General features: G+C 40.1%; 1 protein-coding gene across 4 annotated transcripts; it reads right to left on the bottom strand.

Annotated features, from left to right (window-relative positions):
• Positions 1–1378: 1378 nt before the first annotated feature.
• sltm (SAFB-like, transcription modulator) lies at positions 1379–12263 on the bottom strand. Of its 4 annotated transcripts, none has more exons than XM_034557863.1 (20): positions 12094–12263; positions 10765–10852; positions 10615–10670; positions 10217–10244; positions 8260–9001; positions 7657–7700; positions 7443–7555; positions 7175–7324; positions 6935–7047; positions 6701–6861; positions 6502–6602; positions 6334–6390; positions 6094–6233; positions 5821–6001; positions 5283–5407; positions 4742–4915; positions 3742–4050; positions 3449–3650; positions 2416–2567; positions 1379–2321 (listed from the first exon to the last, which is right to left on the bottom strand). In XM_034557863.1, the coding sequence occupies exons 1-20, from the start codon at positions 12238–12240 to the stop codon at positions 2210–2212; spliced, it is 3195 nt and encodes a 1064-aa protein (XP_034413754.1). In that variant the 5' UTR covers positions 12241–12263; the 3' UTR covers positions 1379–2209. The 4 variants fall into 4 exon arrangements, with proteins under 4 accessions (XP_034413754.1, XP_034413755.1, XP_034413764.1 ...); XM_034557864.1 differs by having other exon boundaries at positions 7443–7552; XM_034557873.1 differs by having other exon boundaries at positions 10780–10852.
• Positions 12264–13066: the final 803 nt, after the last annotated feature.

Below are 13066 nucleotides of genomic sequence, written 5' to 3'. Positions count from 1 at the left end.
ACTAACAGAAGAGAAACATACCTCATTTTATACAGAACATCAATTGTTCAAGAGTGCTGTTGTCCTTTCGGACCTTTTTAAAAACTGAAAAAATAGCCAAAAGAATAATCTCAACATGCTAGTGGTATCTTAAACCAGCTGAATATGAATTTGTAAAAGTACAAAAGGGCTGTTGCATTTTTGGGCTTAAAATGAAAATACTTTTGTTAAAATAGTACCATTTCAATAAAACTTGCTGCAATTTGATATATTCAGCGTAGTGGTACCAGACAAAAGGCTACCAGTACAAAGGCCTGAGTACCAAGCACACAGCTCATAGATGACAAGGAAGCTGTGAATTACAACATAGATGGATGTCATTTAAGTGGAACAGAAGCAGTTTTTCTACAAAGAAAGTGTGTAGCCAACACTGACTCGACTCAATCAGCAAAACACATTGCATGTGCACCCCTAATTCAGGTAGTTATTTTTCCAGACCATAGTCCATCATTTAACTACACACATTTTCACAAATACTCTTAAACTTTAACAAACAAAAGGGAAAGGCTGCTTGCTAAGGCTAGTGTGTCATCTATGTGGCAGAGGGAAATGAGTGCTGAACAATCTAAAGGGAGACATCTTCTTTAACGCAATGTCACACTCCCAGTTTGTACTTTGTGGTGCATGTAGTGTGAACTGAAAAGTTAGGCAGAGTAAAATGATTAATTACCCCAAGGACATAATTTCCACTGTATGGCCTATTATGTTTATATTTCACATAAAACATACAAGCAAAAGGAAGGCGTTTGTGAATATGGGAGGGGACTCATTTGTGTTGATTTCAATGTTCATCTATTTACATAAATGACCAAATAATGTATGTAGCCTTTCACATCAGTCACATAATGTATATGGTGTGTGTGTATATGTGTGTGTATATATATATATATACACACACACACACACACACACACACATATATGTAACAAAATGCCTTATAGACGAGGGACATTCAACCTGATTAGAAGTACCCGGATAATAAAAGACTAAAATTAACAGTTGTCATGTCGTTTGTAATGAGCTCTAATCTGTTTGAGATGAATAAATGATCGCAGGTCAATAAATCTCATCAGATTTTTGCCACGGATGAATTTGACTTTGACCAGAGGTGAGACTATGAGGCTACTACAACAATCAGCACGTATCATTCTGCTCATCAGTTTTCTTTAATTTAAATCAATCTTTAGCAACCACTTCCGACATGTGTAGGTAAATTATGTGTGATGACACAGCGCAGACCTGGATTTGTTGGTCCAACTACAAAAAGAAAAAAATATTTTCCTATATTAAATGAAAACAGACAACTCAAACGGGTGAAAGAACAATATGGAATTCACGGTGATTGTCAGCTGACTAAAGTCTTAACCTTTTGTAGTTTTAATCAACATGCAGATTTCATGCGGTGTACTGAAACTTTCTGCCAACGTACTACCCGCTTACATCACAAGGTTACATTTGGTGTGTTCCAACATCAGGTGACTTACAAAATCATATCTTCTTCAAAAATGATAAATTGACATTTGACTAATTGAATATGCAAACAAAAAGCAAATCTAATTAAGTGTGAGGGTCCTTTCAGGGACTCCAACACCACTGAAAGCTCCGCAGTAACAGATTTTATGTCAGACACAAGCCACGTGGCTTGTGGAGTGTTTGCTACAATGCAGGCTAGTTAACAGTTTGACAACATTTTAGCAAATCCAACTACCTTTTACAAAACAGGACATCCACACAAAAGAAATAAAAATACTCCCGTCATCGGTTTCCTCACAGAGAAAAAATCCAAATGAGTGAATGATCCCTGACATTTAATGCACTCTAAAATTAAACATTACACAGGGCTACCGAGTGTGACACTATGCTATTGAAAATATACATACAACACTCAGGAGAAGATCATCACTTGAAAACTTGTTACAAAGACCTGGGGCTGCACAATATCTTCCTAAATGTTAAGTAAAACATATGCACAGCGTTTTTCCAATGGTAACAGCAGACCTGTCTGGAACACCCTACATCAAGTTAAACACTTGTCTATACAAAATAAAATTGTGTTATCAACTGCATGGCTACAAATGTGCCACGTATAACAGCCGATATTCTAAAAATAAAGAGTTCAGAAAAGTCTTTACATTTTCAGGTGGTTTGAAGTGGCAGAATTTGGATGCCACTAAAATTGCCGCGGCGTCCCTTTGAAAGGCTTGAATCCACCCACGTTGCCACCACTGGGGATGGAGTTGTTGGTGATCTGTACAATACGGTTCATTCCAGAGGAAGAGTGACTGCACAAAAGGAAACAAAGCCCAAATGTAAGACGGATGAGAAAAGGGGTCATACTATTCAGTTTTGTCATCACTTTTTATAAGTTTGGCATACCTCGAAGCCATCATGCTGCCCCGGCTGTCTCCCATTCTGCGATTATCACCGAAGCCCCGACCCTGGGAACTTGATCCACCGTGCCACTCCTTCCTCAGCCCCTGATCCCGGCTGTGACGCTCCACCACGACCTGGCGGCCAGAGCTGAATGGCTGCAGAGACAGAACATTGGCACACTCAAATTTTGCTTCTATGAATTGTTAAATGCATGTGAGCTACAGCTTAAGAGACACAAACAAACTCCAAGTGTATGTATGTATGTATATATTTTGATATATATTTACACGACTGAACCACCATTTCATCAATAACCACTAGTACACTATCAATTATGTGAGCAGTCATTGAAAAGTGAAACATGTTTACTAATTCCCACAGCTTAGAAAGGATGTCTTCAAACTTGTGCAGAGGATGCAGCTGATTTCAGCACTAGCTGACATCCTAAATAATTAAGATAAAAGTAAAAAGTAAAATGTATTGACGAATACAAAAAAATAATCCCTCTTGATCATCTTGATGCCCCACTGAGAGTGTGTGGTGGTGTCTGCATCTACACAACCCCGTTCTCTTCCCGTATTCTATTTTATTATTCTGCTTTGTTCAGAACATCTTCAAATTCTTCAAGTTCTCTATTTATTCACTCTTGCTCATAAACTAACCTCCACAATTCAGAGGAATTGGACTCATCTGTAAACTCATCCCTCATATTCACAGACTACTTTATTGCCATTATACAAGTCCTGTATTACATTCATTATAAAGAAACGGAGGTTGAATATACTGTAAACGATTTGATTTGGCCGGAAAATAATTACTCAAATGTAGATCAAGACCTTTTGTTTCTGAAGCATTTAAAAGCATCATGGCCTTTGTATTATCCCTAGAGGTGTAAATAGTGTTTTTAGTCAATAAACTATTTGTGATTGGCCATGACCACTTGCAGACTCATAAATTAACCCATTTTCTGGCACGCGCCTCGCTCCGGCTTCACTACATTGGTAGAAACTAAGTATCAGTCTGAAGGTAGGCTGACCTGATCACTCATCCCTATGGGTCTCCCTCCGTCTCGCTCATTAAAGCTGCTCCTTCCACGGTTGGCCGATGTGCCTCCTCTAAGTACTGGGCCTGGACCATCTCTGCCTGGACCTTCTCTGCCTGGACCATCTCTGCCTGGACCATCTCTGCCCGAGCGCTCTGCACGCATGCGCATGGGTCCTCTGGTCAACCCAGCATTACTGTAGGTGAGAGATTTTAAACAAAAATAAATTAGCTGTTAGGGGAGGGAGTCAGTCAACTGATGTTAAAAAACTGCATTATAATTTTCACCGTATATCTCCCTTGTTGGAGTTCATGCCACCATCGTTCTTCCATGAATGCCCTCCATCCCTGGGTGAGCGGTTGTGCGACATGCCAGGCATTGTAACTCTGGCTCCCATAGGGCGATCATGCATGGGCACAGGCCGCCTCTCATCTCTGTCCCGGCGGTCAATGTCTCGGAGTTCGGTGCGTGGAGGAGGCTGCTCAGCTCTGCGGACTGTTTCAAAGCTCTTAGGGTAGCGCTCAAAGCCAGAGCTCTCCCTGTGAGGAGCAGGGCGACTCTTCTTTACCTCGGGCTCACCGTCAAACCGGTTACGTCTTGCAACAAAAGACCAAAATGGGATTAAGTCACAAATAAACTACATTTGTAGTCTCATGGTTACATCCATGTCTGTCTAAAATGTCATCACTTCATTGTTAAATCTGATTGGACATTTGTGTTAGTAGCATAAGAATTCTTAAGTTATGGCCAAAAATGTGTTTTGTGATTTCAAAGTGATGTTTTACCAATTCCAAATCAGCTAAACCCTGAGAGCAAGTGGACGTTTGTGCGAAATGTACAGAAATTCCCCTCCAGGCACTCCTGAGGTATCGCATTCAAGAGATTATCAACGATGAACCGATTAGATTTTGTTGGGCAAAGGTTACTGTGACTTCCCAGCCGTCACATTCTGTGTCTCAAGAACATCTTCAGGGAATTTATTGAAATACGTTACAAATGTATATTTGCACCAGAGGTTGATCAGAGTAGAATTTGGTGGAAAAAAGTTAATGTGACCTCACGAAACATAATTCTGGCCATAACTCAAGAATGTATTTGATAATTGGATAAAAGTATGGAGGTGATGACATTTTGGACAGACATGGATGTAAAAGAGTATCATGACTATTTGGCAACTTAAGGCGGTAATTCTAGTTTTTAAAATTACACACCGGTCTTCCAAAATATCTTCTTGTGACTAATATTGTTGCCACAATTGACTACCTCAATTCCTATCATCACTTGTACCTGTCGTACGTGTTGGGCTGCTCGGCAGCAGCCTCTGGAAAGCGACCCCTCTCTCTGGGCGTGAAGTTGGAGAAGCGGTTCTGCTGTCGGTTATAGTTTGAGCCTTGGTTCAAACGGACATCAGACTCAGACTGCATCTTCTTGTTGCCATTCCAATAAGAATCATCTCTCCGGCTGAAACATTAAATATAACACAATTCATTCAACGCATATCTATATTTTCTATACAAGGAGAGCCACATCATTCTCTACTCAGGTAGCCGTTATTCCATGATATCTTTAAATTTGTTTGCTGCTTTTTTAATACTTTGAAGATCGTATAGAGAACCTTTAACCACAACATTGGGTTTGCTTAAAAAAGGTCTATGCATTGATTTAAATTTCTCCTGGTAAAACCTCCATCACTGCCATTGAGCAGCAAAACAAAGCTATAAGGCTGCAATAAACGGGAAGAACTACAATGTTTCTTCCCTAGGAAACAACTTGGTCATAGTTACACCATGAAACGTCTGAGGTAAAAACATTAAAATCTTGTATATACCCGTGTTCCACTTCACGGCCCCTCTTGAGGTGGTTTCTCTTTTCTTGCTCATAACGGAGCTGCTCTTGCTGCCTCCGCAGCTCCTCACGTTCACGTGTCATACGTTCTGCCTCTTTACGTCGCTCCTGAAAGAGGTAATAAAATTACACCATTTAAAATTACTGAGAAACCAGAATAGCATTACACAATTACAAGCAGTAGTAGAGCATTTAAAAACAAGCCATCTAATATCAAGCAAACATGATCTTGCTGATGCACACAGCTGTCTATCCTTTGTCCTTGAAATCCTGGACTGCCACTGTGGACAGTTTAGCATTTAAATCTGGGGGGGGGGGGGGGGGGGGGGGGCTTTAAATTGTACTTTTTATTCCAATTTGAATAGATTTTTAGAGAAAGCTAATTCACTCCTTGACATCTGGATAGATTTCATGCATTAATGATCCATCAAGAGAGTTTGCTTGTCCTTAGTCTTCTGCCACCCGGTTATCAAACTGCAGCCCCAACGACTGTTCATGGCATCATGGATGGATCTCTGTACCTGCTCTATACGGATTCTCTCCCTCTCAAGCCTCTCCCTCTCCAAGCGCTCCCTCTCCAGTTTTTGTCTTTCCATCTCAAGTCTCTGGCGCTCCCGGAGCAGATTCTCCCGCTCTTCACGCTCCCGTAACAGACGGACGCGCTCACGCTCCCTGCGTTCTTGTTCGGCAATTTCACGCCGCCTAAAAGCAAAAAACATTCCTCCTCTTAGAACTTTAAGACAATGAAAACAATTCTAAGAATTAATTTCAAACAGTGAGCTAAAGCAGACTACCTGCGCAACTCTACGGCTCTACGAACGCGGTCTATACGAGCCACCCGTTCACGCAGCCTTTGCTCCTTCATCTTTTCAAAAGGCAGGATGTCTTCACCCTTGTTCATAAAAGGTCGCTGTTTGACTCTCATCATCTCTAACTGGAAGAAGGAAAATAGAAATTATAGTTTAAAGAAATGCTCAAAAAAGGTCAAGCATGTTAAAAGACTATACTAAGCTACATGATCAAGAGTGTTGTACCTCTTCAGGTGGAATTAACCATTTTGGCCTTCTTTGAATATTCATGTTGACGAAGGGCTGGAGGGAAAAGGTATCAGTCTTAAATAAGAGATTTATTTAACATCCTCTGGTGGCAAATTCAAAATATGCTTTAAAATAGTAAATTAAATACACAAAAAAAGGTCTTACTTTATCAAAATACCGTCCCCTTCTAAAAGGTCTTATTTTGCCAAAATTAGAGTCCCCTTTGGGATGATGTAACAGGACCATCTTGCCTGGACTCTTCATCCCTAGAAAAAAAAAGATTTTAAGTTATTAGTCAGAGAGGAAATAAATATATACACATTTTTAATATATTTTCTCTCAAAGATGTATGAAGAAAACCTACGTCCATGCTTTCTGTCATCTTTCTTCAAAGAATCTTGCCCCGAGTTAGATGAAACTGACTCAGATTTTCCACTTCTGACCTCCTGTTTCTTGGACAAATCTTTGTCCTTTTCTGAAAGTTTATCCAATTTCTTATCTTCTTTTTTATAAGATGGCTGTGCTCTGAAAATAAAACCAAACAATTAATATGCTTTCAAAACATACAAGTAACTTTTCATTTTTCTGTGTCACCCACTTGTTGGCCAGTTTTGTCCCCGTAGAACTGCGCTTATCACTTGATTTGGTGGAACTTGCTTTGTCCTCAGCGTCCTTCTTCGAGCCTTCTCGTTTGAACGGATCATTTTTGGCCTGAAAAACAGCAGCAGAAAAATACAGTTGACACAGAGCCACATTTTCCCTTGAATAAAAAAAAAATAAAAAAAGATTGCATTAAGCTTTAAAACCATTTTGACCCAACCTCTGCTTCCTAACTTACCCTTTCAACATATATCTGCTGTCCGTGGAGCTCTGTACAGTCGAGGTGGGAGACGCACCGTGTCACCTCTGTACTGGAAGACATCGTCACCAAGCCATAACACTTTGAACCAGGACTGCGAGCATTTGTAACCACCTTGGCACTCAAAACCTGTTGGCAACAAATTTCAAAATGTTTCCGACAATAGACATATAGTATAAGTGATAGTTTCAGATGCATTAAAAATTATATATTTTTTTTAATTCTCAAAAAACTGCACGTTAAATACCTTTCCATATTTGCCAAACAGGTTCTTTAGGACCGCTGCTTTGGTGTTTGAAGACAGGCCGCTCACCCATATGTTGCGAGAAGAGCTGCTGTTGCCGCTACTGCTGACGACTGCTGATAAAGACGTTTTCCAAAACACATTTGGCATGAAAAATATTGCATCAAGTTGAATTAAATTAGGTTTTATATTTCTAACATGTGGACATAATTCTTACCCTTTTCATCTTTTGCAGCTTTTCCATCTCGGTCTCTTGAAGAGCTACAAAGCAAATGTTGTAACAAACGTAAAATGAGTGAACGTAAATATAGCCGGATGTAAAGTGATAAGCATACAGCTAGTGGAATAAAAACACCATATGTTGTACTGTTCAGGAAAAAAATCCTGTGCGCAAGGTGTGGCTCTGAACCAATGTCTCAAAGGCTTCATTGCTTTTCCAGTGGTGAGATGGGTCAGGTTCACAGACAATTTATTCCCTGGACCAATGAAATCTTCGGAGTTTTGTTCAACTTCACAGCGAATCATTTGACCAAAAAGGGAAAAAAAGCAAACTGCCATGATGGGTACTAAAGCTCTTTTACAAGGCCTTTTGTAGAAACTGGAAATGCCGTTAAAACTGCTGCAACAGCCAAAGTAACAAAATAAGAGGTGTTTTCTCAGCTCCAAAATTTAACCAACTTCAGAAAAAATAAATCAGTAGTAATTGGCAGGATTAGGTACACCAGTGAACATTTCCCTTATGGCAAAAAAATCTTGAGGCTACCCACAATGTTGCATTCTTAGTGAGCTGGACTTGAATAACTGACATAGAAAGACAAACCTCTTTGCTTGACCTGATGCCCCAGTAGTGCAGGGGCCTTTCTTCCCAGAATCCTTTTCTTTGTCTCCCATTTCAGCTTTCTTCAGGGCCTCTCTGCCGTCTTTCTTCATGAGATCACTCCTGGACCCATCATCTTTCTTACCATCTTTGTGGCCCACGGTCTCTCCCGCCATCATGTCATCATCTGGGACCGTCTCAGAGGCCATTGGCTCATCAGTGCCCTTCTCAGCCTCTGGATCTGGAAGTTTCACATGTTTACCTGTTTCCAGGAGATCATCACCATCAACATCTAGGGTGATGGCATCTTCATTTGGGATTGAGACGGATAGGTGATCGTCCTCAGCTTCTTTAGAGGAATTCATCGTTTCGGCATCACTCTCAGACAGTTTGGTCTTCAGCCCTGGCTCATCCTCCCCATCCATCTCTGGGTCGGTGTCTTCATCTTCCACCTCTGGGTCTGGGTCGGCGTCATCATCATCATCCACCTCTGGGTCGGCGTCATCATCATCCACCTCTGGGTCGGCGTCAGACTCAGCATCTACCTCTGCCTCAGACTCAGCATCCATCTCTGGCTCTGGCTCAGCATCCATCTCTGGCTCTGGCTCTGAATCTGCCTCAGCCACCACAGCTTCTGACTCTGGTTCAGCCTCAGCTAGTGCCTCAGCCTCAGGCTGAGTAAGGCTGTCCTCACAGGGTGCAGGCTTAGACTTTTCACGAGTACCATCATCTGTATCAGTTACATCTGAGGGATTTAACAAGGATAAACATGGCAAAACACAATTTTTAGCATTGACACGTCGCATGTTACTTGACCTAAAAAAGTAGAATAGAAAGCACATTTAGTGTTAATGGTCATCGAGGGCGTAGACACCACAGGAAGACACAAAACACACATTCTTCACTGAAAACGGGGGATGATTCAGTGCTCTTCATTTCTTGACACACGTTATTGTACTTGAGTCATACTTCATACGAAAAGTGCAATTCCAGATGCTTCCTACAATGTGAGGCAGTTCTCCAGGTAGGAATAGTGACAAATCAGTTCATCCTTCAGGTGTTCTTCCATTGTGCAAAATACATCCTCAGCTGATCAGTCCACGTAAAGTAATTTAAATATCTTCCAATATGTCTTCAATAATCAATATCTTAGCCGTAGATTTTTTTTGAAAAGGTATTTCATCATCAAAACCAACCAGCTTTTTTTAATGTGCGTCTCGTCAACTGTGCCCAACCGTGTAGAAAAAGTCTGTCCTTTTCGTCACAACAGTATGTCCTTCCAATCCCAGGCCATGGTGAATGTCACATTTCTTCACTGCACACATCATGCAAGGGCTGCGGTCATCTGGCAGGAATATGGTCAATTTGGATGGCTGTTGCTTGCAATGTATGAAGTCTCTTGATCTTTCAGTTGCCTCCTGACTCAAGGCTTCAGCATCTTGACAAAGTGGAGGAGTCTAGTGGTCCAAATCCAAAACCAGCTGCATTCTCAGGCCATCTCACCTGACAATTTGTAATAAGGTGTCTGATTCCCGAGTTGAGGGTAGCAAAGTATTCAGACCTGCCAATTGCACTTGTCCTTTGTCTGTCCACCACTTTTGTTGATTAAAATGTCAACAGGAAAGTGCAATGATCCTTGAGTTCTACGAGTTGTTGCTTCTTACAATTCATTGGACATAATAAAATGTCAACTTGTTTGTGAACCATGTTTTCCTGGAGAATGTGGGAAGTTGAATGCCATAGGTAATGGCAACCCACAGAATTAAACAAAATTGGTCTCTAAGCATATCCGTGATGCTGGTTTTTTTAGCACACTGACCTATTTAGCAGAAGCATGAATTATCACTAGATGTTGGTTATGCATTCTACCAGGAAGTCTTGTCATCAGAAATGTAAGCTGTAAAGAAGAAACAACCTAATGATAGCATTGGGAATTAGCACCCCAGCATATTAAACATACCTTTTTCAGATTCATATTCTTCAGTTTCCTAGAAAAGAAAACAGAGGTAAGCTCACAAATATTTAGTTACAGCAACAAAAAGGTTGTTATAACTATGTTAACAGACTTTCCAAAGGTGTATCCAAACACTAAGTTAATCTATTTCTACATGCACACTAAGTTACTTCCCCAATAGCTTACAGAATCACATGGAGGAAGTTTCAGACAGTGAATTTAATTTATGGTTTTGCATTCAGTTAGTGATAGATATATCTATTTTCAGTCTTAGAAGCATTTTCAGTCTTAGAAGCATCTAAACAGTTTTGTTAAAAAAATAAATAAAATGAACCGATAAGAGTATCGGTTCATCTCTACAAAACAGTAACAGAGAAACATTTATGCAACAGAAATCCATTCACCTTGGAGAGCACATCTTCCTCCCCCGTTGTGTCCGCATCTGAATCCACTTTTTTTCCTTAATAAAAAAACGTTTTTATAAAAAGAATAAATAAAACAAATGTTGTTGCTTAGCCACCCTATACCATGGATTAAATCAAATGCAAGATTACCTTTTGCTTTCCCACCTTTCCGATTTGATGTGTCAGCTGAAAGCTGGATTTGAATATTTTCTGTGTCACCATCTTCATCCTCAAGAGCCTATAAATAAAAAAAAGGAGGATTTAATTAAAAAAAGAAACGGTTACAAATATGTTTTACCCAAGACACAATATCCTTTTGTACATCACCAATTGCAAACTCATTTACCAGGAAGACAGAATAAACTGTGAGCTAGATATGTATCCAAATTAGTTTTAACCCTGGTCAAGTTTTGCTTGTTTGTTCATTCCTCACATCAAGTCTTGTGAATGGAGTGATGACCAATAAAAGAAAGGCCACCACTCAACATTGTATTGTTTCTGCCTTGTTATCAAGCAGCAAAAGCTTGGACTACTTTGATGTGTAGGGTAAAAGTAAATCATGCAAGGTTCTCTTATGGATGGTATTTGATAGTGAATATGACATATCAGCACCCAAAGATGTGTTACTATGGCTACATTTTCAAGTTTCAGGCTGTCATACCTGTGACCTAAAATGTATGAACTATAAATCCAAAACAATGGAGGGATTTGATACCAACAATCAAATGTCATCAAACATTTAATTGTGAATTTTATATCTCAAATTCAACTTAAACTGTTCGGCCAATTGCAATATTTTTAGATGTTTCACTCTGCTAATCATACAAATATGTAATGCAATTTGTGTGATATTTTTAACCCCCACAATTTCCAACGAAGCTAATTTTGACATCCCATGATCTATTTATAAAGACAGTCTATTTCAACTAAAACATGTCATAGGCTAACTATTAAAAACATGTATTCATAACAGGTGATTAATCGTGATCAAGCTAACAAATTAGTCAAAAACAAAGCTGCGGGCGTTACTTAAACGCGCATGTGCACGGTCCTCCACGCAGTCAACATTAACGTTATGTCAAATGGTAAACTTGACATCGTAGCGCTGAGGAGATTCGCGTTGTTTCGAGGAACCGACCGCCTACAGGGATCTTGCGTGTCTGTTGTGGCCCCTCACTTTACTGCTAACCTTACAGTATCGTTTCCTCTCAGGGTTCATTCCAGCTCCCAACACGTTTGGTAACATTCCCCTTGTCGACCGGTATATAGCTATATGTGTGTGTATGGCGCCGTTTATAGGATGTAGTTACATTGCCAAAGCTAAACAGAGTCGGTCGGCATTTCAACTTTTTAGCGTTTAACGTAACTTCATTTGCAGGAAATCGTTCGCAACGTTAGCTAGCTAACGTTAGCATAACGTATCGCATTCCCCAGCTCGGTCACCTTTTCTCGGACAAATTAGCTTATTCTTCTAGTTACCTGTCTCAATCTTGCAAGAAGAACGCTCTTCACACCAGAAGTGTCCAAATTCCTTTGTTTGAGCTCGGATTTTAGATCAACAACTCTTAAATCTGATATTTTCTTTGACTCCGTGGAAATGGCACCCGTCGCCATTTTACCTCCCATACACTGAACTGTGCGCGACCGCATAACGTTGTCCCTGTTTCTTCTTCGTGTATTTATCTGTGTCGTCGTTAAATGCCGCATCGCCACCTACTGGACTGGAGAGTCCAGTGAATGAACTGGCATATTGAAAACACACCACACTGTATTTAAGGGACTAAATAGTCTCTAATCCGTTTAATTCAACCACGCGTGTATTCCCTATGCACTCGCCATGACAAATTCCTTGTATGTGAAACATACTTCATATGTCAATAAACGATTCTGATTCTAATTTAGTGAAGAATAAAACCAGGGGAAACTGTATTCTTGAGAAGCTTGTATTCACAAGAGCTTCACAAGCAGGTGATTCAAGTATTTTCAATACAATGAACCATAAAAAAATGCAGGTCATGCTATTTATCATGTGGAATGTAATCTTGAGCAAATCAGGCCTAATGAAAATGTACAGTGACCTGCAGAGTTTCCTCCTTATAATCAGCCCATAAATTAGTGCATATATGTACCACACTGTTGATTTTAAACAGACTATATTCAGGTGCCTCTCTTGTTTGTCTCAAAAGAGATATACACTTGCCACTAGACTGAATCCTAAACTTGACCAGTCCCCGATAGACTACTTAAATCTACTTGAACAAACTATAGTGTTCTGAACTAAATGCAAAATCTTGCTTTGTGTTTCCCTGCACCTGCACTTAATTAATCATGTACTTTATAAATGTGCTCTGGTCCTTATTCTGTAGGCTACCCATATTTAAGATACCTCAACATGTGTGTGTGTCTGCCTAAATTTAAACTGACACTATAGACACAATTGCTTCCCACTTCC

Source organism: Cyclopterus lumpus, chromosome 3 (genome assembly GCF_009769545.1).
Source record: "Cyclopterus lumpus isolate fCycLum1 chromosome 3, fCycLum1.pri, whole genome shotgun sequence".
NCBI lineage: Eukaryota > Metazoa > Chordata > Actinopteri > Perciformes > Cyclopteridae > Cyclopterus > Cyclopterus lumpus.
The sequence above is the reverse complement of the archived record's forward strand: the minus strand, read 5'-3'. Positions and strand labels throughout refer to the sequence as shown.